General features: G+C 38.5%; 1 protein-coding gene across 2 annotated transcripts; it reads left to right on the top strand.

Annotated features, from left to right (window-relative positions):
• Positions 1–48: 48 nt before the first annotated feature.
• Positions 49–18827, top strand: PECR (peroxisomal trans-2-enoyl-CoA reductase). Of its 2 annotated transcripts, XM_076342893.1 has the most exons (9): positions 378–396; positions 3243–3376; positions 10991–11156; positions 11800–11903; positions 12447–12529; positions 14149–14245; positions 16534–16644; positions 17298–17409; positions 17532–18827. In XM_076342893.1, the coding sequence occupies exons 2-9, from the start codon at positions 3323–3325 to the stop codon at positions 17618–17620; spliced, it is 816 nt and encodes a 271-aa protein (XP_076199008.1). In that variant the 5' UTR covers positions 378–396; positions 3243–3322; the 3' UTR covers positions 17621–18827. The 2 variants fall into 2 exon arrangements, with proteins under 2 accessions (XP_076199006.1, XP_076199008.1); XM_076342891.1 differs by lacking the exons at positions 378–396; positions 12447–12529 and adding an exon at positions 49–169 and having other exon boundaries at positions 11822–11903.
• The last annotated feature ends 3085 nt before the right edge of the window (positions 18828–21912 follow it).

Below are 21912 nucleotides of genomic sequence, written 5' to 3' on the forward strand. Positions count from 1 at the left end.
ACGTGGCGGGGGTGGTGGCGGTCGTTGTGCGATCCGCTGTGTGAGGGCGGGAAGATGGCGGCGGTGCGCGGGCTGCTGGCGGCGGGGCTGTTCCGCGGGCGGGTGGCCATCGTCACCGGCGGCGGCACCGGCATCGGCAAGGCCATCGCCGCCGACTTGCTGGCGTTAGGTGGGCGCGGGGCGGGGGGGCTGCTCAGCAGGGGGGCAGGGTGGATGTTGGGGGAGCAGGGCCGGGCGTGAGGTGAAGGCGGGGAATGGAGTTTGAGGGGGCGGGTCAGGGAATGCTCGGGGGGTTGAGGTGCGTTTTGGGGGTAGGCTGCGCTCGGCCAGCGGGTCTGTGAGGAGTTTATGGGTGGGACGTTGTGACAGGAGTCAGTGAATAGCGAGGAGAACGAGGTGAGGTTGATGTGGGGTATGTCTTTTGACCTGCTGGCACTTAAAAGATGTGCTATTTTAAATACAGCGGTCAAAGGGAGGTTATATTAAACCCGGACCCTTTCTCTCATACTCCCTCTTAAGTGAGTTTTCGTCTTGCTTAATTGGAGGATTTATCTGGTTGTTGAACTTAGTCTTCTGGAGTAGTATGGTTTTGAACTGTTGTCCGCACAGTAGGCTTGGAGAAATGGTGCTTCTCTCTCGGTGCTTGTGTCAGAAATGTCCTGAAGTTAAAGTATATCTTCAGCGTGCGTTTTGTGCCTTTTCTTTCTGTGCCGATTACAGCGAAGTGGTAAAATCTGGAGTGAAAGGCAGTCTTCTGAGTCATCCACCTTGCAACACCTTTTCTGCAGGTTTCAACAGAAGTGCTAGGGATCATCGGTATCAGACTGATTTCTTATAATGTTTATTATCATGATTGGATTCGCTGTCTTCAAAATACCAGCACTAGCATTATGCCTCAAGGTGCCACACTCCCTGTGGTTTGCGCTGTTGAAATGTGCACCACGCTATTTCACTGCATAGTAAAGAGCTTTCTTTGTTAAGACTGTGTGCTGGGAGACATCTCTGCCTCTCCTGTGGAGATGAAGTGAGGGCTAGTTCTGCTACCTTTGTATTACTGGGGAACTAAGCATTTTTTTTAAGGTGTCCTTACATGCTGCCTTAAAGAGGTGCTTTTTAAGCATCATCACACTATTGGTTGATGATGTTACCCAGTTACCTTAAAATTGTACTTAATTTGATCTGCATTAATTTTTCTCAAGCAAAATACAAATAACAAAAGTGTGTGTCCATAATGCCCTAAATAGAAAACAAGGCTGCAAATTTCTACAAAGCACATGTGAGAAAATGAAGAAAGAGCTATGGCTTAAGTCTGTTTGAGTAACCTTCCTTACCTGCAGACTTGCTGGCTACTCCTGACAAGAAGATGACCAGAAACTATTGCCATGTATACCTTGTGCTTTAGGCTGGGGGTTTTTTTGAGAGGGGCTGGCTGGACAGAGAATGCCTGTAGGAGCAGTGACAGATGATGCCAGTCATGATGTACATTGTTTTTATAACCAGTCTCCTCTGAAGCCTTCTGGACAGATTTAAACCTTTCATCTGGAAACTTGTGCCCTTTTCCCCCCGACCCTATCAGGAAATGGTCTGGTCATTCTTTGTGAAGAAAAATAAGTGAAGTGGTGTCAGCTTGAACAGTAGGTCCCAAGTGTTCCTCAGTGAGTTAGAATCTCCCCCTCCCACAATTAGCATATTTAGCAAAAATACAGTCTTTTACTGGACCTTATTCTATATCAGTGTGTGTATTAATAAGCACTTAAGTTGATAAATGTAACTGTGCTACTGTGATTTAATTTTTTGTGTTAATCGGTAGTTGTGTGTGCCATTTTTGTGAACTCTACTCTGCGTTAGTCAGGTGGTTGTGCAGATGACTGGAGTTCTTAATTTAAAAAATCAGGAGACTTTGGAGAATAATATCTTTACATGTATTGTTTTAAGATGGCCACTGATTGAAGGTGAACCTCCCATTCCTAGGGATATGTAGTTGCAGCACTTCCTTCTGGAAGAATTCAGCTCCTCTATTTTTTTTTTTTTTATTATTTTTATGTATAGTTTCACAAGACAGCCTGAGCCAAATGAGCAGCTTGCTGCTCTTTACTCCCGCTAGTTATTTTGAGTTGATTCTGGTGTTTGTTTCATCACATGAGAGGCCAAATTCCACTCAGTAAAATAGCAACAAAGAAAAAAAAACACCTGGCAAGATGTTAACTTTTTTTTTGGCTGGTTGAGGGTGTTGAATTGGTTTATGTTAAAGCAGATGAGCAGCAGAGATGGTATGAGGAAGGAATGGCTTCTGCTGGGATGCTCAGATTATGGAAGGAGGGAACTGGGAGCGAGACCTCCTTGCCTGCTTGGCAGGGGAAGCTAGTAATTTGCTTATCCATAATATGAAATTGCATGCCTACTGGATTTGCACTAGGAATTAATTTGGTGTGGTCTGTTTTAGTCTAAGTAGTAGCAATTGCTGAAGCCTTAAAGCTGTCCTGAGTCCGCTGGTGTGACAGAAGAAACTAGACTGGTTGTAGTGTGAGTGCTTGCCATTAATTTGGCACCTGCATTGTTTTTCTCTGTAGAATGAGTCCTTCTGCCTCCAAATGCTGAAAAAAACAGAAGGCTTGAGCTCCTGCCTAGTTTTTTCCTCTCTTTTCTGAGCTAGGATTCTACAGCGTGTGGCAGTGCCACAGGGAAGCCTCTGTTCTGCTGTCTGTAGTCTGCAGTTAGGAATTAATCTCATGAGGCTATCATCCTTTCCTTCAGACTCTGTAGGGTTAAAAAGCAGAGCATTACATTTGCTCACTGCTAGGCAAAATTACAGCCACACGTACAGTAAGATTATTTTTGTGGTTTTAGGAGCAAGCATTTTTTTGTAATCAAGACCGGCTGAAACATCTTTAAATCACATAATTGATAAATGAGGCAGCTGTGAGCAGAGGCAGCAAAAGTGATGTCTGAAAGCTACTTTGCTGACTCCACAACTCTCAGGCTCTTTCCCCTTCTGCAGGAAGGAGAGGGAACCTTGTGGACATTTTTTTGATTGTTCTTTTCCTGGCACAGTGGGATCTTGTTGCTAAGAAGCACCTGACATCAGTCATTTCTCTCTCTTGCAAGAACTTCAAGACTGTACCTTCTAGTCAGTGACTAATAAACACACATCCTACAAGATATCTCCATGATGTTATTAAAAAACTAGCGTAACTGTAATTTTAACTTTGTTAGCTGAGGTATGTTTTATTTTTTCTCTGCAGGTTGCAGTGTTGTTATTGCCTCTCGTAAATTTGACCGATTAAAAGCTGCTGCAGAAGAACTGAATAATACATTTTCTTCCATGATTCCTGCCAGAGTGACTCCCATACAGTGCAATATCCGCAAAGAAGATGAGGTAAAGACTAGTGATCTTGTTCTGGGGCTTAACATGTCAAAAGCATATTGTGTATATAAACTCTCAGATCTCCAAGGGTCTTCTCTGGCCCTCTCAAAAGTGGCTTAGATCAGGGGACAGGTGCAGTAAAGCACTGTTAAATTGATCTAGATAAAGATGTGCTTTCCAAGGGAAGACCATTTGTTAGCCACCTAAGCAAGAAAGCATTTGTAATTGCAAATATTTTTCTGGCCATGCATATGTATTTCAGATATTTCTGGGAGAAGCAGGCCTTGGAACTGGCATGTTCTACAGCCGAGCCGGAGCCCGCTTAGCATGGTTCTGTGTCACATTTCTGTGACAGCAGTGAGGGGGCGTTAACTTGTGAAGATGGAGACCTCAGAATAGTTCCTTCGAACAGGAAGTCATAGCATGGAATCTCAATGCTTGTGACTTGACACAAGTGCCCTGCGTTGTCAGTTTTGCTTGTATTAAAGCAAAAAAACCCCACAGATATTACTATTTTTAGCCATGTTTCAAATTTTGGTTACAATTTGAGGTGTGCCTCATTACAAACTCTATTACTATCCCAGTTGAGTTGTTTCTTTTTTTTTCATATTACAAAAAATGGAAGATCAAGAGCAAAAGTATTTAATCCAGGTTCTTCAGAAGTCTGCATTCACTTCCTAATTTTTAATATGTGTAATTAAACATTTAAAAGTCCAGCATCAGGTTGGACTTTTAACTTATTGAAGACAGCTAGAAAATATTCCAGTAACCACTGATTGCTACATTTTTCTTAACCTTTCAAAGTGTCTGTTAAATTCTAGCATAACTTAAAGAAATATTAATTTCCTTCAGTAGCTATGTAGATTCTGCAAATATCCTAATATACAACCATAAAGCAAATAAAAAATAGAATTCTTCCCTCGTGGAACGGCTCATGCCGTAAAATATTTATAGTGATATATTTAGACTTCTACTCCTGCAGGAGATGAACCCTGGGGCTGTGCAGTATGTCACTTCACCTATCAGTGAATTTTAGGTTTGTATTTACTAGCATCAGCAGTGCGATATAATAGGTTATGACAGATGTCAGAGGGCAACTTACATGATTAAAGCTACAGGAAAGAAAAGAGGTAAAGAGAGAAAAGGCTTAAGCGTTCTTTCAAGTCACTGTTCTTGCAGAAAGTGCTCTGGCATGCTTAATAACCTTCTGCAGGTGAATCTTATTTCTGCATCAGCTTAAAAATGATTTAGTGGGAACTGCAGTGTTCTGAGAGATGGTAGAGGGCTTGGATGGTGAAATGAGGTAATTGCCACTAAACAAACTACCATTCCTTCTTTGTTTCCTGTTTATTAAGTGTGGCTAAATACATATTTGACAAAACAGTCTTAGATGGCTTCGGAAACTTTTTTGAAGGTGCTTTTAAGGCCTTTTTTATAGTCCTGTGTAAAGTATTTAGGCATTATTCTGTGTTACCGGTAGCCATGCTGATACTTGGAGAAACTTCTGTCTTTGCTATTACCCTGCAGTTTCATCACAGAATTGTCTTGTTTCCAGTTTGGTTTTAAGCTCTACTCATTTACAGACACACCAGAACTTTCTTAGAACCTTTCATACGATATTGGAGAAGCCTCTATCAGGTGTCTCCTGCCAGTGGAAGTTCTCATAAACCATAGTCATTTCATATCCATATCTATTGAAGAGAGGGTTCAGAGAAATAAGGTAAATTAAACCCCAGTCTTGGATCTTTCAGTCATTGACTCAGTCTTACTGTTTGACTCACTTCAGTTCTCCAACTGCTCTTTCTTCTTTCTGTTGAAGTCCTATTTAGAAAAAAATCACTATGAAAATTTCGTAAGCCTTTTGTGGAAGTTTTGAATAAGGAATGCAATTTCTGTTGCATGTTAATGTAAGAACTTAAGTGTACCCACTAAACAAATATTTATCCATTCCAGATGCCCATCTCCAAGACTAGAATTGAAGACATCCTGTGATTTTTGTTCTTTAGCTCTTGTTTTTCTTGCTGTTAGTTCTTTAATGCTGAGATTCTAACAGATTGCTAAATCCTGATCACTTGTTACTTAATTTCTAAAATTACTATTGGGCCAGAAAAGTGTGGACCACACTTTCAGCTTTTAAATTTGTAGTGAGGATAGCACTTCCTTACACTTAGGTGCTTAGTGTTTGTAAGTTGAAGCTAGATAAACTTAAATTAACAATCGGTAACTTACACTGCTAAAAACTGTCAGAACTGAGGGATGTGACAGATTTTCCACAACCCACTGCTCACTATTGCTCATTTATTATATTTGCTAAGAGCAGCAATGGCAGGTGCTTTTTTCTAATTTGCACTTGATTGTCTTGCGAAGACTAGAGGAAAAGTACCTTTGGGCTTTTTACCTCTATTAAAAGAGCATCGTACATCCACTTTCAAAACCTATTCCATTCTTAACCTAAAGTTTAGTGCTTGGGACTTGGAGTCTTAGGAACAGGGATGAGTAAAAGATGTAGCGAAGGATTTTTCTAGCCTAGGAGGTAAATCTTGAGTAGAGGCAACACAGCAATATAACTCACTTCATCATTTTCACGAATACAGGAGTAGCTTCCTGTTCACAGTGGAAGATGGGGTGAGAGGGCATATAAACTTTTGGCTTCCCTCCCAAAAGAAACAAGATTTGTAAACTGCGTTGGCTCTGTATGCTACCCATTAATAGCTTTACAACTCATTGTCTGGTTTCAGCTTAGTATGAGTGAAGACTATTTACCTCAGAAATTCACGGAAGCACATTGTTGGGTAGAGAGGACAGCCTCTACAAGTATTCCCTGTGAGTCATTACATCCTCTTTCTCAGCTCTTATACCAGGTACCAAAGAATGTGTGAAGGAGAAAGACCTTATAAATATTTCAACAAGGGAAAAAACTTAGGAGTTCAAGCTTCCTTAGATGTCAGAACTGATCCATCACAAGCTACAAAGCCCAGGAAGCTTCCTGAAGAACTACATAATTCATTTAGTATATCCTTCTCTTTGACATCGCACTGAAACCTTTCTAAGAGTAAGTCTTTCTCTTAAAGGAAGACACCTTCATCACCTGTAGGAGCAAGCCATCTGTTCTTACTGTAGCATGCCTTTTTTTTTTTTTTCTCATCCCTCCATCTCCATCAGCATTTCTCTAAAGGCCCCTATGAGTTTTGTCCTGGTTTTAATTTTATAATCAGGCAAACTGGAGGGAGGGACTTTGGATAGAGGAGATCTAAGAAAGATGAAAGTGCTTTCAAAATTGCTAGATGATTATTTTCTTTTTTGCCTCCTATTGCAAATCTTAAAGTAACTGACCTGCTTTGAAGATGACACCTCTTGTGTGCCCTAGTTTGGATCTGTGAAATTCAAACATTAGAAGATTCATCCCTCATCATATAGTGCAATATGTCTGTTAGACCTTTTTCTGGCCTAGGAAGAGTCAAAGAAGGTGCAATGAATTAATTGCTGCAGAAGCTTGATGGCAGATATCATGGGAATAGCTTAATGAATTCACATTTTTAAGTCTCTCAATCTTCATCCTCAGAGGCCCTCTTGCTTTCTAGCAAAGCTTACTTTTCGTTTAATGTGCAAGAAATAATCTTGCTTGATGGAGGATTTTCAACCACTGCATAATCTGTCAGGCGTATTTCTGTCACAAGTTTGCTGCTGCTGCTTTTGGCTAGTTTTCCACTGAGTGTTTTGTAAAGGGTAACAAACCTGTTTTGTTTTTAAAGATGGAAGAGTAGACGGTTCTGGCATGCCGGTAAGAGCACCTGAGGTTTCTATGTTCTGTCTTCATGCAGCCTTATCCTGAAGCAGTGATTGTTCACCTGTCCCTTATCCTGTGGTCTGGAGTGTATGTAGTGATCCATATTGCTTCTTAGGGATTATGAAGCTGAAGTGATTTTAATTATTTGGATATTTTCTAGCACTGCCCACATAATGTGTTGAATATATCAAGAGCAGGTCAGTTTGCTCTTGCTGAGATGCAGGCCAGACAGTTCTGTGTGTGTGTCTTTTCAAACCAAGCTCTTTTTCTAAAATCAAAGGATCTAATTAACTAATTCCAGTGCCTCAATGTAGTGGTGGCCAGAGCGGAGAAGAGGACCCCATCCTTTTTTCATTATGAAAGGAGCTTTCTATTTATCTTTGTAGGTGTTGGGAAGGGGAAGCATGTGTTTGTGTGTCTTAAATGTTGAGCTACAGCAAATCTATTGACAGGGGAAAGAAAGACACAAGGAACTTTTTACCCTTGTAAAGCCTCTGTGCTATATGCTCTGGACAAACATTTCTTTAACTGGCATCTAGATAAGTAGAAGACTATCTAGATAAGTGGAAGATAAAACCTTGTACTTCTAGTAGGCCACTGCTCTTCTTGAAATCAGCAATTCAGAATTCTGTGCACAGTGTCCCCTTTCCATACTCAAGCTCCAGCAACAACTGCTGCTGGACCAGACCCCGAGGGTAAAACCTGTCCAGATGTCCACTTGGACATCTGACAAACAAGACTCCTTGAGACGGACTCAATACAGTACTATTTAGCACTTACCTTGTGTCTGAGTTCACTAGTATCTTTTCTTTTCCAATAAACTTTATAGCTTAGCATAGTCTCAATTGGTTTACAAATACTTAATGTCTGTCTGTGTGAAGCCTGCAGTGGAAGACTGTGGCTTGGTGGGGAGCTGTGGATAAGAGATTCTTGTTGTCATACTTTAAAATAACACAGCAATAACACAAAGTAAAAATACCTGTTATCACTGTGCAAGAATGCCCACTAGTTCTAGTCCCCAAATAGCAAATCTCTAACACTCTGTAGTGGGTAGTTTGCCTATTGAGTTTTACTCAAGTCCAAGGTGACCTGTGAATGCATGTGGACATTTGTCTCTTTTCTCTGTGTCAGTGAGTACTGTCATCTCAGTTATCTGTGGAAGTGTGCTACTGCATAATACTTTTGAGTTGCAGTCATACAAAAAGGGTCCTTATTGAAGAGCTCCAGTCTTCCGGTCATGTGTGAAGTGTCTGATTTTATTCTTTTCGGTCTTTTTCAGAAGAACGTCCTAAACTCTACCTTGTGCAATTTTGCTTTGCTTCCAGAGAGTCTTTAGTAGCTTTTTTATGAGGTTCTTCCTGTGTGGATTTTGGATATTTAGGAATAGAAAGGAATCTTCTTTAGTTCTTACTGTGATTTAAATGTGTTCTACCAGACTCTGTTTCTCATTGTGCTGGTGGCTGCTGTCACCGTGTTTACTGTAACTGGGAGAAGCACTGCAACGATGCTTTCTCTACAACACAGAAGACATTGTGAAGATTGCTACAGTTGGAGCCATCTGAGCTGTCACTGGAGAGCCTGCTAGCCTTTGCTGGCTGTTGGAAAGCAGAACTGATAGGCGTTTGTTTCTTTTTTTAATTGCCCTGAGAATATGGTGCAACAAGTGGGAACAACAACAGAGTTTCTTAAGATACAACATGTGAGACATTTTGAATTGATATGTCATAGCAGGTTTTGTCCTCCTGTTGAAAACTTGCTTGTAATGTCTCTTCTCAGTGCATGTTTCTTCTGTTAATTTGTTGTTTGTTGGGTTTTTTTAAGATTCTTAGCATTTTCCCTTTTCTCGCTCTCTCTCCCCCCCCCCCCAACCCCAGCCTGAATAGTCTTAGTCTGTTCAAACATTCCTTGTACTGAAACCATTTCACTTCCATAAATGAGTCCATACTTCAGTGACTTACGGAGAACAATATTCAAAGCAAGATTCTCAGACTGACAGGGAGAAGAGTTTGAATTGCTGAGCAAAGCGTAACTTTTGCTGCCTAGCAAGACATAACCTACTTTTCTCTGGTTGTGAGCAAACCTGGAAGTCTTTGTGGCATGGTGGTTCTCACAAGTTTGGCACTGCTGTCACAGATGTTTTGGTTTTTTGGTGTTTGTTTTTTTTCTCAGATCCCACAAGCTGCAGTGACTGATGTGAAGAATAAGATGACATTCAGAACTTAAAGATGGTGATTTAGGTATCAAAATTATTTTCTTAAGGCATTTTTTCTCCGCAGGCATTAGTTTTTCAATCAGGCTTCAGTCACTATATGTTTGTTTAGGTTTTCTTCTTCAGAGGTGCATCCTTACAGGATCCATACTATCCTGTTAAACCATCCTGAACTGTTAGCAGCAAAAGCTGTAAGGCAGCTATTTATGAGACTGAGTTGGTGACGCTCTTGGTAAGATACAGATCATGCATTGCTTGTTCTTTTATTTCTGATGTTTTCTACTGGTAACTCAATACAGAGGAAGGCTGACTGATATCCTTCCCCTAGTCAAATCTGTTTCAGCAGCAGCATTGCTCCTGCTGTTTGTTTTTTGAGGTTTTTTTGGACTCTGTTTTCTTTGACCACAGATGCTAGATTAACTTTTTATATATGCTTGAGCAGGAATAACTGGTGCATGGTACCTAGTTATGATAGGTGATGTAAGCAGGAAACAGCTATGTTGTCCCATTTCCCCTGTTTCTTGAGATAAAGGTTAAATTATTAAGCAGTTGCTATAGAGTTCTTATTACTATCTTGTAATAGAAAAAAATACATCAGCTTTGGTATCTGTAAAATCCTTGAATGCTTTGAAATACACTCCCCTCCAGAAGTTCTCTTGTGTTTAGTGTGAGTGTGTGGCGAAACTGCTGTACTTCCAAAACAGAAGACAATGCAAAAGGCTTAGCTTACAGCCTGTAGCTCAGATTAGATCAGTGTTAGAGCTAGGTTTAGATTTTCAAAATCTCCTTCATCCCATATGAACTTAAGCCACTCCTTTTCTGCACTGACAGCTCTTGGAGTGTGTGAATGCAAATGTCTATTGCTATTTGCTGTTAATACCTTCTCAGAGTACCCAAAGGTAAATAGTGCCAGACAGTGCTCTTAATCGTAAGTATTCATCCTGCTTATAGACAGAAGGTGTCTGCTTAGTCAAATATTCACCTTTCTTTTGCTAAAGAAGACAACTTGTAGTATTTCCAGCACTTTTTAGAGTTCACGTTTTGTAGGGTAACAAACTAACCTTCTTGGTCTGCGTAAGAAGATTGGCTGTTGCCAACTCATATGTCAGAGCTTTAGTGAATGTACAAAACTAAAGTACAAAACTTAGTGAATGTACAAAACATAAGAATGTTAAAACTTCACAAGATGACTTATGTTTTCTATTTAAAATGCTCAGGTATATGGGTCAGATGAAAAAAACAGTAGCTACCTTAAATGGAACTCCTCCAGCACCTGATGTGAACACCCCCACCCTTGTGAAAAATGTCAGGAGGTTCTTAGTAGGTCTTAAGTAGCAGGCTTTTGTGTGTGTTTGTTTCTACAAACCTTCAGCAGCTTAAATCCCCTTCTCCTTTCAGTGCTGGTATTTTATGTAGCACCTGCATTATACCAGGAAGATTTCCTAAGTAAACGTGGACTCAGCCAAATCCTTCTTGGCTGACTAAACCTGTCATACCGATCTTCCATCCCGTCCAAAGGCTGGTACCTCCTCTTTATATGTGAAAAGGATATGAGAGAGAAAATACTGTCTGAGAAGGAAATTGGGTATATAGCTTAATCAGCTTACCACACTAACAAATACTGTTTCAGGTAGAAGCTTTGGTGAAGTCTACACTGAGTCTGCACGGGAAGATTGACTTCCTGGTGAATAATGCAGGGGGCCAGTTCGCAAGTCCTTCTGAAGCCATCCGTGCAAAAGGCTGGAATGCTGTGATAGACACGAATCTGACAGGGACCTTCTACTGCTGCAAAGCAGGTAAGGGCTGAATGTTACGCTTTTTTTGTTTATTTGGTTTGTTTTCTACAGCAATACCAGAAGACAAGACATGTAAGATTCCCTTACCTTCTTTTTTCACACACTTATCTGACAGTGGATATTTGTGTTCATGAATCTCATCCAAAGCTTTACATTAAACTGTATGTTACATTTGTTCATATATACAAACATACATTTAGGCAAGTATGATCTTCTGGTTAAGGCCAGGTTTGGGGAATCAGTTGGCTTGGATACTCACTTAAAAGACTATAGGAAAACCACTTAACTTCTGTGGCCTGTATTCACTGTGTGTAACACAGGAAAAAATTTCTCTCCCATCAGGGATGTAAATTTAAAGTTAAATCTAAGTATGATACATGATTCTCAGATAGCATTGGGAACGTGGAAATGAAAGAAATTTACATGGAAGCATGAAATCTTGATTTCCACTAAAAGGCTTCTTGACAAACATTGAGCCTTACCTGGACCACACCTGTTATCTCATGAATCCAGTGGTGAGGCTATGGTACAAAGAGCAGATTGTTAATCTAAATCTGCACAGGAAACGTGTAGTGAGTTAAGACTCCAAATTTGGCTTCCAGTGGGCAAGTTCATTTGTATGCATTTCTTCTGATATTTATAGGTTATCTTCCTCCTTCATACAGTGTACAATGCCTGGATGCAGGAACATGGAGGAGTCATTGTCAACATTACTGCTGCCGTGAGAAATGGGTTTCCTGGAATGTCGTAATACATATTTTATTTTTACATTTTCCTATATTTTTCCCCTAGACGTACTAATTGCTCCTAAATACTTCATTTTAGAAAGGTGTGCACTGGGCAGCGGCAGAGTATAGAAATACAGTAGTATGAGGTCAAGAGAGAGCAATAGTATCACTTGGCTGTATGTCTGGGGATCTGACTAATTCAGTAGAGACTACGGGAGTAAATGACATCTCTGGTCACTGTCAACTTGTTTGTAAGAAACAATGAAGCAAGACTTGCCAGTGAAGCTTTCACTGGAAGTGGTATGCTAGTGGGACTAGTTGCACTGAAATGTAACTTTTACTTGTGCTCTCTCTCCAAATTTCTGGAGGGTTTGCAAGAACTTGGCACCTGTTGTTTTCCTCTTCTACTGTCAGTTTACAGGTCTAGATGGTGTAATGAGTTATATGGGAGTTGTACTGGGAGTAGGAGGAACATTTCTAGTATGTTACCAGGTTTTGGCTTTGTCCTTCGGGTCACGTAATGCCTGCCTTTCCCGTTTTCCTTTTTACTCTCACTTTGTAGCCATCTTTCTTGGAGAAGGTCTCTGATGCAGAGAATCGGTTCTATTTGCTCTGCTCCTTTCTTGACTGGGAGAAGGCTCATGGGTACAAACATATTACCACGTTTGTAGTTCTTTTATATTGACACAAATGATCACAGCTGTCTGCGTGAAAATGCAGCATCCTCTCCATATCTGTATGTGTAGTATATTTGTTCAAATTTCTTTACCCTCAAAATGGAGGTGAGCGGGAGTCTTCCGATTTGAAACTTTTCCACCAAAAAAGTTCCAATTTGTTGAAAGAGAAATAATGCTCAGAAAAATGAATTATTTCAGTTATTTTCTTTTCAAAGGAAATTTTGCACATCAAAATGCTGCATTTTGACAGTTTCTTAATTGAAAAAAAATCTGAATTTCTTCTTTGAAACTACCTTTTTTTTCACATTGAAATTGAATTTCTATTTAAGAAAATATAAAAACATAATTTGAGGAAATGTTACATTACCTCTCTTTGTCCTGATGCAGAGTTGAAAGTTTTCAAAATGTAAAGTTTTTAAGGAACAGCAGAATATTTTCTCGCTAGCTTGTTCTTGGCAGTACAAAATAAATTTAGAGATCCACATGGTGGTGCTGAAGCTACAGTTATTTGAGTTTCTCCACTCTGGTTAAGTCTGGTTGAAGTGTCACGGCAAATAGGCTGAAGCTATATTTGAGAGTTGAACCAAGGGATAAAAAACCTAATTCTGAATAACGGTGGAAAAAAGTTTCCCAAATAACTGTTGTGTGTGGATGTAGATGGATAGACAAAACTTGTAAATTCAATTCCTGTTGAATTGACACTTGTTTTAGAAATGTACTGTTGAAAAAGACTTGCCTTTACGAGTCCAGCCACGACTCATGCCAAAAATCACCTGATACAGTTTACAGTTTTTCATAAGTATTAATTTTGAACATAAAACTAGTCAAGTTTGTTTGCTCATAGTGTGCCTGGAGGTTATTTATTTCTGGCCTAAACATATGAATAAGTTGTGTTTTCTTCTGTTTTTCTTAAGTTTTCTTATTCCTTTCCTGGTATTTGAGAAGCTATTCTATCTATCTCCTTTAAGTCTGTTCTGCTATGCTAAAGGAACTAAACTCTATTAGTTTTCTCTGAGTCCCACTGTCCGCTATTCATCACTGCAGTAATTTTGTCTGCATTTGTTCAAGCTTGTAATCATTTCAGACTAGTTTCCTATAGCAGCAAGGTGTATGAGATCACTCTGCCTGTAGTCGTTTCTATCTCCATCCACCTATAGTAATTTTTGAATAGTGGCTTATTTTAATCATGTTTGTCAGAAGAGCTAAACTATTTTTCAGACCACTGTCCTTGCAAGTGTTGCTTTACCTGTGCAGCCTACCTTTCATAATTTTACACAGTTTGAACTTTGCCTCCAGTTGTTTTTCATTTTATAAGTCTGCTTCTGCAGTAGAATGTAGCTGACCTTATGTCACATTGGGGAAGAGATGATAAGTATTTCCAGAAATGACAGGAAATCATAGCATAGCTTGTTTAAACTGTGAAGCTATGGTCAAACTTACAAACTAGAAAAACTCTCTCTCTCTCTCAGATGGTTGGTCCAGCCATAGAAAGCTACTCTGACTACCCTAGTGAGGCTGCAGTAGAATTAACATTGGGCACTGTTAGCTGAGGGAACAGAAGCTTCTTTTGCTTTCTTTTCTCAATAGGCATACAGGAGCTGCAAGAGCTGCAGTGAATAACCTAACCAAGAGTTTAGCTTTAGAATGGGCCCACAGTGGAGTAAGAATCAACAGCGTTGCTCCTGTAAGTAACGACAAACGATCTGATTAAACTTAGCCATCACACATGTTCATGGTTAAAACTTTCAGACCAAAAGGGATTTTAAAATCTATAGCCTGTAACTGTTTGTGGATTATTTATGTATTTATTTATTTATAATTCCCTCATCTACGTTCTTCAGGTCATTTGAGAGTGTTTTGTACTGTTTGTATGACAAGCCAGAGATGTGGGATAAAATTGCTTGTGCTTTTTCCTTTGACTTGGCACTCTTGTTGTTTTTTTTTTTTTCCCTAGCTTAATGAAATGATACCTGGAAGGAGTTGGTGACCTGTCTTACAAACTCTTGATATAAAATTACGGAATGCTTTGTGTTTCAGTAATGATTACATTATTTCTGAGTTCACAAAACTTTTTCTATTTGAGGTTCAGGTATGCTGATGGTTTCCACCTGTGTTTACAAAGTTATTTTGAAAATCTCTGAATGTATCACATAATGTCTTTTACTTTGTCTTCTACATGTTAAGTTAGATTAGTTTTAGGCATAAAAGGTCTGTATTTCAAGTGGACCTTCTCTCAAAGAAATTATATGTAAAAATGTGTGTTCTGATATTTTTTTCTTATCAAATATATGCAGATAGGAAACCACTATACAGGTCAGCTAAAATATGCCTGCCACATTTCTGAGGAGGTAGGTAGTGTGTAGCAGTTGTTTTAAGCAATTGTATGGAAAGAGCAGCTATATTTTCTAGCGTATGGTGCTGCAGATACAGAGGCTATATAGAAGCCCTAGCTTTGACATTTGAGATCGTGTGATCTGTTGTGATTTGTGTAATCTTCACTCTTAACCACAATTCATTTTGCACACTTACTCCCTTGAAAAATCAAAGAGGAAAGGTAAACTTTGTCCAGCTACTTCTACATTCAGAATTGATCTTATCTCACAGTATAGTTAAGTGTCAGATTTGTTTAACTGTTCCCTAGGAAGATCTTTCTACGATCTTTGTAGGATGTCTGTATATCCTGTTGTGCCTCTTGTCCTAAAACATCTGGCTCGCTTTCTTTGGCATAGCACAGAATGCTTAATGGCAGATTTGTGATGATCATTCAGGTAGTGGCTCTTAGGTAGCTTCTGTGAGGCCAGCTCATCTGGAGACTTGTTAAATATTAAGATCTACTGGCTTGTTTTTCCTGTTTATTTGTTTTTTCTGATTTATCAAGTCTTGGGTAAGTAAGTAATTAAGACAGCATTATTATGTGAATATATTTTTCAGGCATGCTAATTACCTAATGAATCATACTAATTATACTTTATAGCACACGTCAGAAGTTTTTGACAAGCAAACACTTTAGTGGTTTTGCTCTTTCAGTAGTATTTGCTAGCTTTGTTACTATGCTGGTAACAAAAATCGATGTTGTAGTTACAGTAATACTTTATATCCTTCTGTCACCTTTATGGACACACTAGGTCTGTGGTAACCATACAAAACTGTTACTGCTTTATAGGAGGAGAGTAAAATGTAGGGAATGCGTACATAGAGAAGGAAACAGGCATTCTAAAAAAAAAAAATAGTTTCACATGTGAGTTACTTCCCTAGCTCCCAAAATATAGTCACTCACGTTTCACAGATATCTTAGAAATCTTAGCATGTACTCCATCGATGAATTAAAATTTTGTTATCTTACTTAAACTTGAGTCCCAAAGGTTCTGTCATAACTAATCTATGTAACCCTGTGTGCCCATTGCTGTAGCCTTCATCTTCCCTCTCAACTCTAAACTGGACTGTATAATCATCAGAGCAAAGACAGTCACCTTTTTCTATTTCTATAGCAGCTAAGTAGGGAGAGTCTGAATTCTGATTGTGAAATCTGTCTGCTTCCATAATTCACAATAAAATCAATCTAGTGTTCTTACAGATTACAAGAAACTGTTGAGAACTTGTTCTTAGGGCTTTGTAGTTTTCTTACTTCTAGCTTACTTATTAGCTTCTTTGTAAGCTAATATGAAATGCTTGTAATTTCAAAACAGTCTTTGAGTTTCTTCTTTATACTCTCCCCTTTATAGTTATTGAAGTGACAGTGGAGAATTGGAATAATCTGAATTATTGCATTTGAATAGAGATGTGACTAGCAGACAAATTACCTTCTTGTATAAATTATACTATTCCATTAAATTTAAAAACTTGCATTCAAGTGCTGTTTAGATAGTTTAATCCCACAGAAAATCCCAGTAATGACAACTTCACAATTTTACAATGATCACAGTTTAAACATATGCAAGAGAACTTAATTTTCACTATGCTGTTTTAAAATAGGGAATAGTATTTTCAGAAACTGCTGTTGCAAACTATGGAGAACAAGGTACAATGCTGTGGTTAAAGAGCATACCAAAGGTTCCTGCGAAGAGGTCAGCGGTTCCTGAGGAGGTAACGTATTTCACAACATTTGTGATATTTCTACTTCTGTGTTTCTATTTTGAAGCCACTTCATTATACGGAGAACAAAAAAAGACTTAATTTTGCACTGTGATGGAATATTAAAAAAGAAAAAAGCTTGTAGTAATGTGTAGTAGTGCTGAGTGGGAGACTTAACCAGTAGAGTCACTGTTACACTGAAAATTTAATTTAGATGCCTCTTACAGCTGAAGTGTTTCATAGTAGACATTAGTTCCTCAAAATGTTGACTTCCAGCAGGGAGGACTGAAAGAATGAATATTAATTTGAAAAAAGTGTATCTTAAAAGTACTTAGCTCTCTTCCCCCAAGAATGTGCATCTTTGATAAACTGGTCAACTTTTTTGTTTGATTTTTGGCATCTGATGCTGATCTTTGAGAGCTTACTGGTTTTCATCTGTTATGTACTTGATGTTTGTGGCTGGAAAGATGGCTTTAAGACTGTTATGGTTCTCATTACTGATTAGAAAACATTGCTGTCTCTTGCCTGTAAAAGTTTTTACAAGCGTCTTTGACATGAACAATTCCCAGCAGTTTAAGAAAGATAAAAATAAAATTTAAAAAAATCAATAAAAAAAAATAAAAATAAAATTTATAAAATTGATAAAATTGTCATTCTTTTGTTAGATCTCTCCTGCAGTGTGTTTCCTACTATCTCCAGCTGCTTCTTACATAACTGGGATAACCATGGTCGTGGATGGTGGCCAAAGTTTATATAGCCATACCCTAGAAATACCCGGTAAGAAATGGGCTACAAAATAATGCCCTTCAAGTGATTGAAGTTGGGCAATGGGAAGACTCAAAAGTAAAATGCCTAGTTTCTCAATCAACTAAGTATGTTGTTTTATTTGTTTTCCTCAGATCACGACAGATGGCCCTCACCACCAGAAGGAAAAAATTCTGAAATGCTTAAAAAGCTTCTTTCTGGCAAGTTCAAGCCAAAGCTGTAAAAGAATGAGATTTCACCTTACTCCCAGTTGCACACTTGCTGATAATCTCGCTTTGTGATTTGGGCTTATTATTCTCAGTAATATATTTTTTTTGCTCATATGTAACTACATTGAGTGCCTTGATTTTCGTTTGTTTATATATTTAAAACTTGAAAGGCTGTACATAGTAAATTTCTTCTCTGAAAACACTCACTGCCCTGAAAACATTCAGTCTTTTGGGAAGGGAAGGTATAAAAGACAAATTCTCCATTTGCACAGGGATTAAGTAATGAAGAATCTCAGTCAGAAGTGAATAAAAAAAATACTTATTTTGAAGTGAAGGGGGCAGAGAGGGAATGTTTCGGAATCCGTCTGTTCTGTATGAATTTGGGGAGAAAGTAATTTAAATCTCTGTTATCATTAGTTGCATCAGTAACCTTTGAGGTAGCTGTTAACTCTACACTATTTCTGTTCAGCCACACTGAATGTTCAACAATGATTTTAAAGACTAAGTAGAGCAGGTATTTCTCTGAAAAGAATTAAAAATAAGGCAGAATACTGTTATTAATGTTTCAAATATATTTGGAATGTTTCGAATTGTTTACAGATATAACGACATAATGGAGTTAAGCTGGCTGCAACTTAAATTTGATCATAGAATAATCAGATAATAAACTTAAGATTTAACATACGGTGATGGAAAACAGTATAGATTCAACAATTTAACATGCAAAATCTTGAAGCAAAAGCTGTGGTGTATATTGCGGTGCTTTCTGCAGTATGCTATACTGTTAAAGGAGAAACTTGGAATCCTTCATTTACCAATTAAAACGCTTTCTATCCATACTGTGTTGTCTTACAGTGTTAACACAATTTTGTTCATCAGTGTCTCTAAAATAGGTGTGATTTTTGTGATCAATGCAGAGATTCCATTTAAAAACCAGAAATCTTGCAATATATCCCTCAAAGAGGCTATATTTGTCATTACTCACTTTTTTTAATTCACTTTAAGGCAAGTGTTCCCATGTCTGATAACTTCAATCAAAATATAAAAAATAAGTGATGACTGTGTTTGCTGTAACAACTGAAATTTGTGGAATCAAGTTGCTGCTGTAGAAGCGACCTCTTTAATACTTCATTTTGGATTGAATGTAAGAGTCTCTGCCAGTTGTTTGTTCTTTGCAAAGATGTTTCACTTTTGTGTCTTTCATTAAAATACGGGAACTTATATAGGTACATGTAGATTGCTTTTTCATGAAAATCTAAATGCCAGTTTTGTGAGGGAGGAGGGGTTTGAACCAAAATGCTTTCTCCTTCTGATATATCCTCTTTCCTTAGTAACTGGGTGGTCATTGATGCGGTTGTGAGAAACTCGTACAGAGATAAAATCAGCTTTTTTCAAACCTCTTGTGCAAGGTATATTTTGATTATTGCAAATATTAGTTCAGGGTACACAGAAAGAGAATTCCTGGAAGAAAATGCACCTATTAGATAACTAACTCTAGAAGCCTAGCCCATGGCATTTAAGTGAAATTATTTAGTTTGTTAAGAGATTATTTCTACATTCTTAACATCTTTCTGTAAAAGAAGGTTAAACAGGAAGAGGCTTGAGACTTGTGGGATTTACTTTCTCTTCATGTTTGACTGTGAGCTTCCATGTTACGTGTGGACTGTAGATTGGATGTGAAATGGAAGTGATTTGATAAAACTAAATTACCTGTATTATATCCCAGAACTTTTCTCTACAGGATTTGAGCATAAACTTGGAAATAATTATTTTATACTGTTGCAGATTTCCTCTTTAACTTTGCTGGAGTCTGAATATTCATAAAGAGGCAAGTTTATACATAATGATGGTGAAATGCATCACTCAGTGAAACGGAACATTAGAAAGGTGAGCGTTCTCCTGTGTGGGAGACATGTTCAGTCTGCAATTAATAAACTCCTCCACAAGTAAGAACCATAACAAACCTTTCCACTTGCACTGAATACAAGGAGCTTTTATTTGACCTTGCCTTCTTCAACTTCCAGCAAAGCAATGGATGTATTAAGAAGGTCTAAGCTAGTTCTTTAGAAGAGGCTTGTTCCTGTGTGTGCTTTTTTCCTTATATAATATTTCTTTTTATATATATAATATTTCTTTTATATATAAAATAATTTCTTTAAAATTATTTTAAAAGTTGTGCAGTGCCTTGCAGAAACTCAGTGTTGTGTCAGCTGGCAGCATGAACGTTTCAGGCTTCTGCTGTTAGTGCTGCAGATAATATCAGCTGTAGCAAAGCTCTTCCTACACTGTTGTAACAACAGCCCTTGATCAAAGGGCATTGAGAGGTTAAAAAAAAATGGGTGTGGTAACAAAAACATCCTTGGCCTGTATAAGATTTGGGTATCTGAAGTTCAGAGAACAGGGCTTGATTTTATTTTATTTCTTTATTTTACAAGGGAGGTGAATGCAACTGTGGGAAAAGGGCTAAGGAACCTTAGGAGGAATCAAGGAGATTTATTGACCAAACACTGAAACTTAAACGTTTGCTGCACTGTACAGTTGTAATAAGCAAAGAGAAGAATGTTAGAATGACAGTTACATTTACCATTCTGTTAGAAATCTCTTTTCAGTTGCTTTAGTACTTACCTCTGGCTGAACGTGTACCTATTCTGCCTACCCCTTATCAGATATTCATTTGACTGATAAATGGGTGCTTATCAGCTGCTACTTTGCTCCACTGAAATACGTATATCTGAATACGTGTCGTAGAATTTTACATTTATGAAAGCAGTGTAGGGTGCATTCCCCCCCCCATGAAGGGGAATTTTTATCAACTGTACTTGCCTTATGTTTTACAGATACTCTTTGTGTTAAGCAGAATATTGATTATTCAGGGTATTTATCTAGCGTAAAATGAAGTTTGATTATTCAGGGGTTTTACTTAGTGTAAAAGGAAGTCTGTGTTGTAAGAATTTTTGTTCTTTAAAGATTAACAGTCGTCATGTTTGCTAAAGGGAATATAGTCTGTGCAGTGTCATTCTGCAGTAAGGTCCGTTGTCTGCCTTAAGATGTAAATGAACAAATGCGAGGCAACAGTTGCTTGTTACAAGCTTTTATGGCTATGTTTAGTTTTCTGAATAGTTGTATAGAATATCCTGTATAGTGTTTAAGAAAGCATGCTATTTGCCAGATAGTGTGATTTCATATACGTCTAATCAGCATCTCCTAGTTTACTCTTGCCATCTCGAATAGCAGACTTGTGTTAAATGGCTGAGTAATGTAGACATTAGGGGAATAATCTTATTAGTACAGTCAACAGTACCTGTGTTCTGGATATGGCTGAGTCCTAAAGGTAAATGAGTTGCTTCATAAACTTCAGTGATGGGGTTGGAGCAGGCAAACCTATCAGTACTGCTGCCCAGTCTCATTTATAGTGTGCTTTTTCTAGAGAAGCAACTCCATACCTGAATGACTACTGTATTTTTCCCATACTTTTGTCTGTTTCAAGTATTATAGACAAGTCAATAGCTGTCTGCTCTTTATTTATTTTGTTCTGGAGCTAAACTTAAATGTCTTGGGCAGTGGGAATGTGTCCTGAAATGCAAAATACTAATTATGATGGGAGATTCCAGTCTGGGTAAGAAATACAGTTGCTAGGGGGGAAGATGAAGCCTCTTATGAATCTTCCAGCAGTGGTTTGGGACTGTCCTCCCCAAGCTATTTGCTCTTACTCTCTTTTGGCATCAGCCTCACAGTGATGGTGCATTTGTATCGGGAGGAACTGGAACTACTGAGGTGCAGGCACATGTTTGTTTTGTCATGGAAAGGCAGAGGAGCATAGCAGACAGGTAGGACTAGCAAACACTTGAAATAATACTGTTGTTTGCTCAATGCATGCGAGCTGGATTTAAATTTATAAACAGAATGTTGGTGAGGAAGGACTCTTGATCATGTTATAACATCCTGGCATCACAAACTTTACGCTACTGCTGTTCCCAAAAGAAGCCATTTTGCCTTCCCTTATCTGCTCTGTGTCCAGCAGCTTGTTCCTTTGCCAGTTAACCCCTCTTTTGATTAAAAATGTATGAAATGAATCACTTAGTTAACTAGATCCTTTTCTGGATGTAGTTCAAAACTCGTAACATGGTAATATGGTGCCAGCTATAGGAAGGAGTGGTGGGGAGGCAAAGAAACTTGGGGAGGAAAAGGAGGATGATGGCATGGCCATGAAAAGGGGCTTGTTTGTTCCCATTTAAAGTATTTAGAAGCTATGGGTTTAGTGTTAACTAATACAGGCGCTTGTTGGCCTAAAGCAATACATCTAGAA

The sequence above is a fragment of the Aptenodytes patagonicus genome, chromosome 6 (assembly GCF_965638725.1).
Source record: "Aptenodytes patagonicus chromosome 6, bAptPat1.pri.cur, whole genome shotgun sequence".
NCBI classification, from domain to species: Eukaryota; Metazoa; Chordata; class Aves; order Sphenisciformes; family Spheniscidae; genus Aptenodytes; species Aptenodytes patagonicus.

Excerpts from the sequence above, each read along its gene's own strand:
- PECR (XM_076342891.1), top strand. The coding sequence starts at position 55 with ATGGCGGCGGTGCGCGGGCTGCTGGCGGCGGGGCTGTTCCGCGGGCGG. Across the intron at positions 14,246-16,533 it reads GAATCAACAGCGTTGCTCCT|GGAATAGTATTTTCAGAAAC; the intron begins GTAAGTAACGAC and ends GTTTTAAAATAG. Across the intron at positions 16,645-17,297 it reads GGTCAGCGGTTCCTGAGGAG|ATCTCTCCTGCAGTGTGTTT; the intron begins GTAACGTATTTC and ends TTCTTTTGTTAG.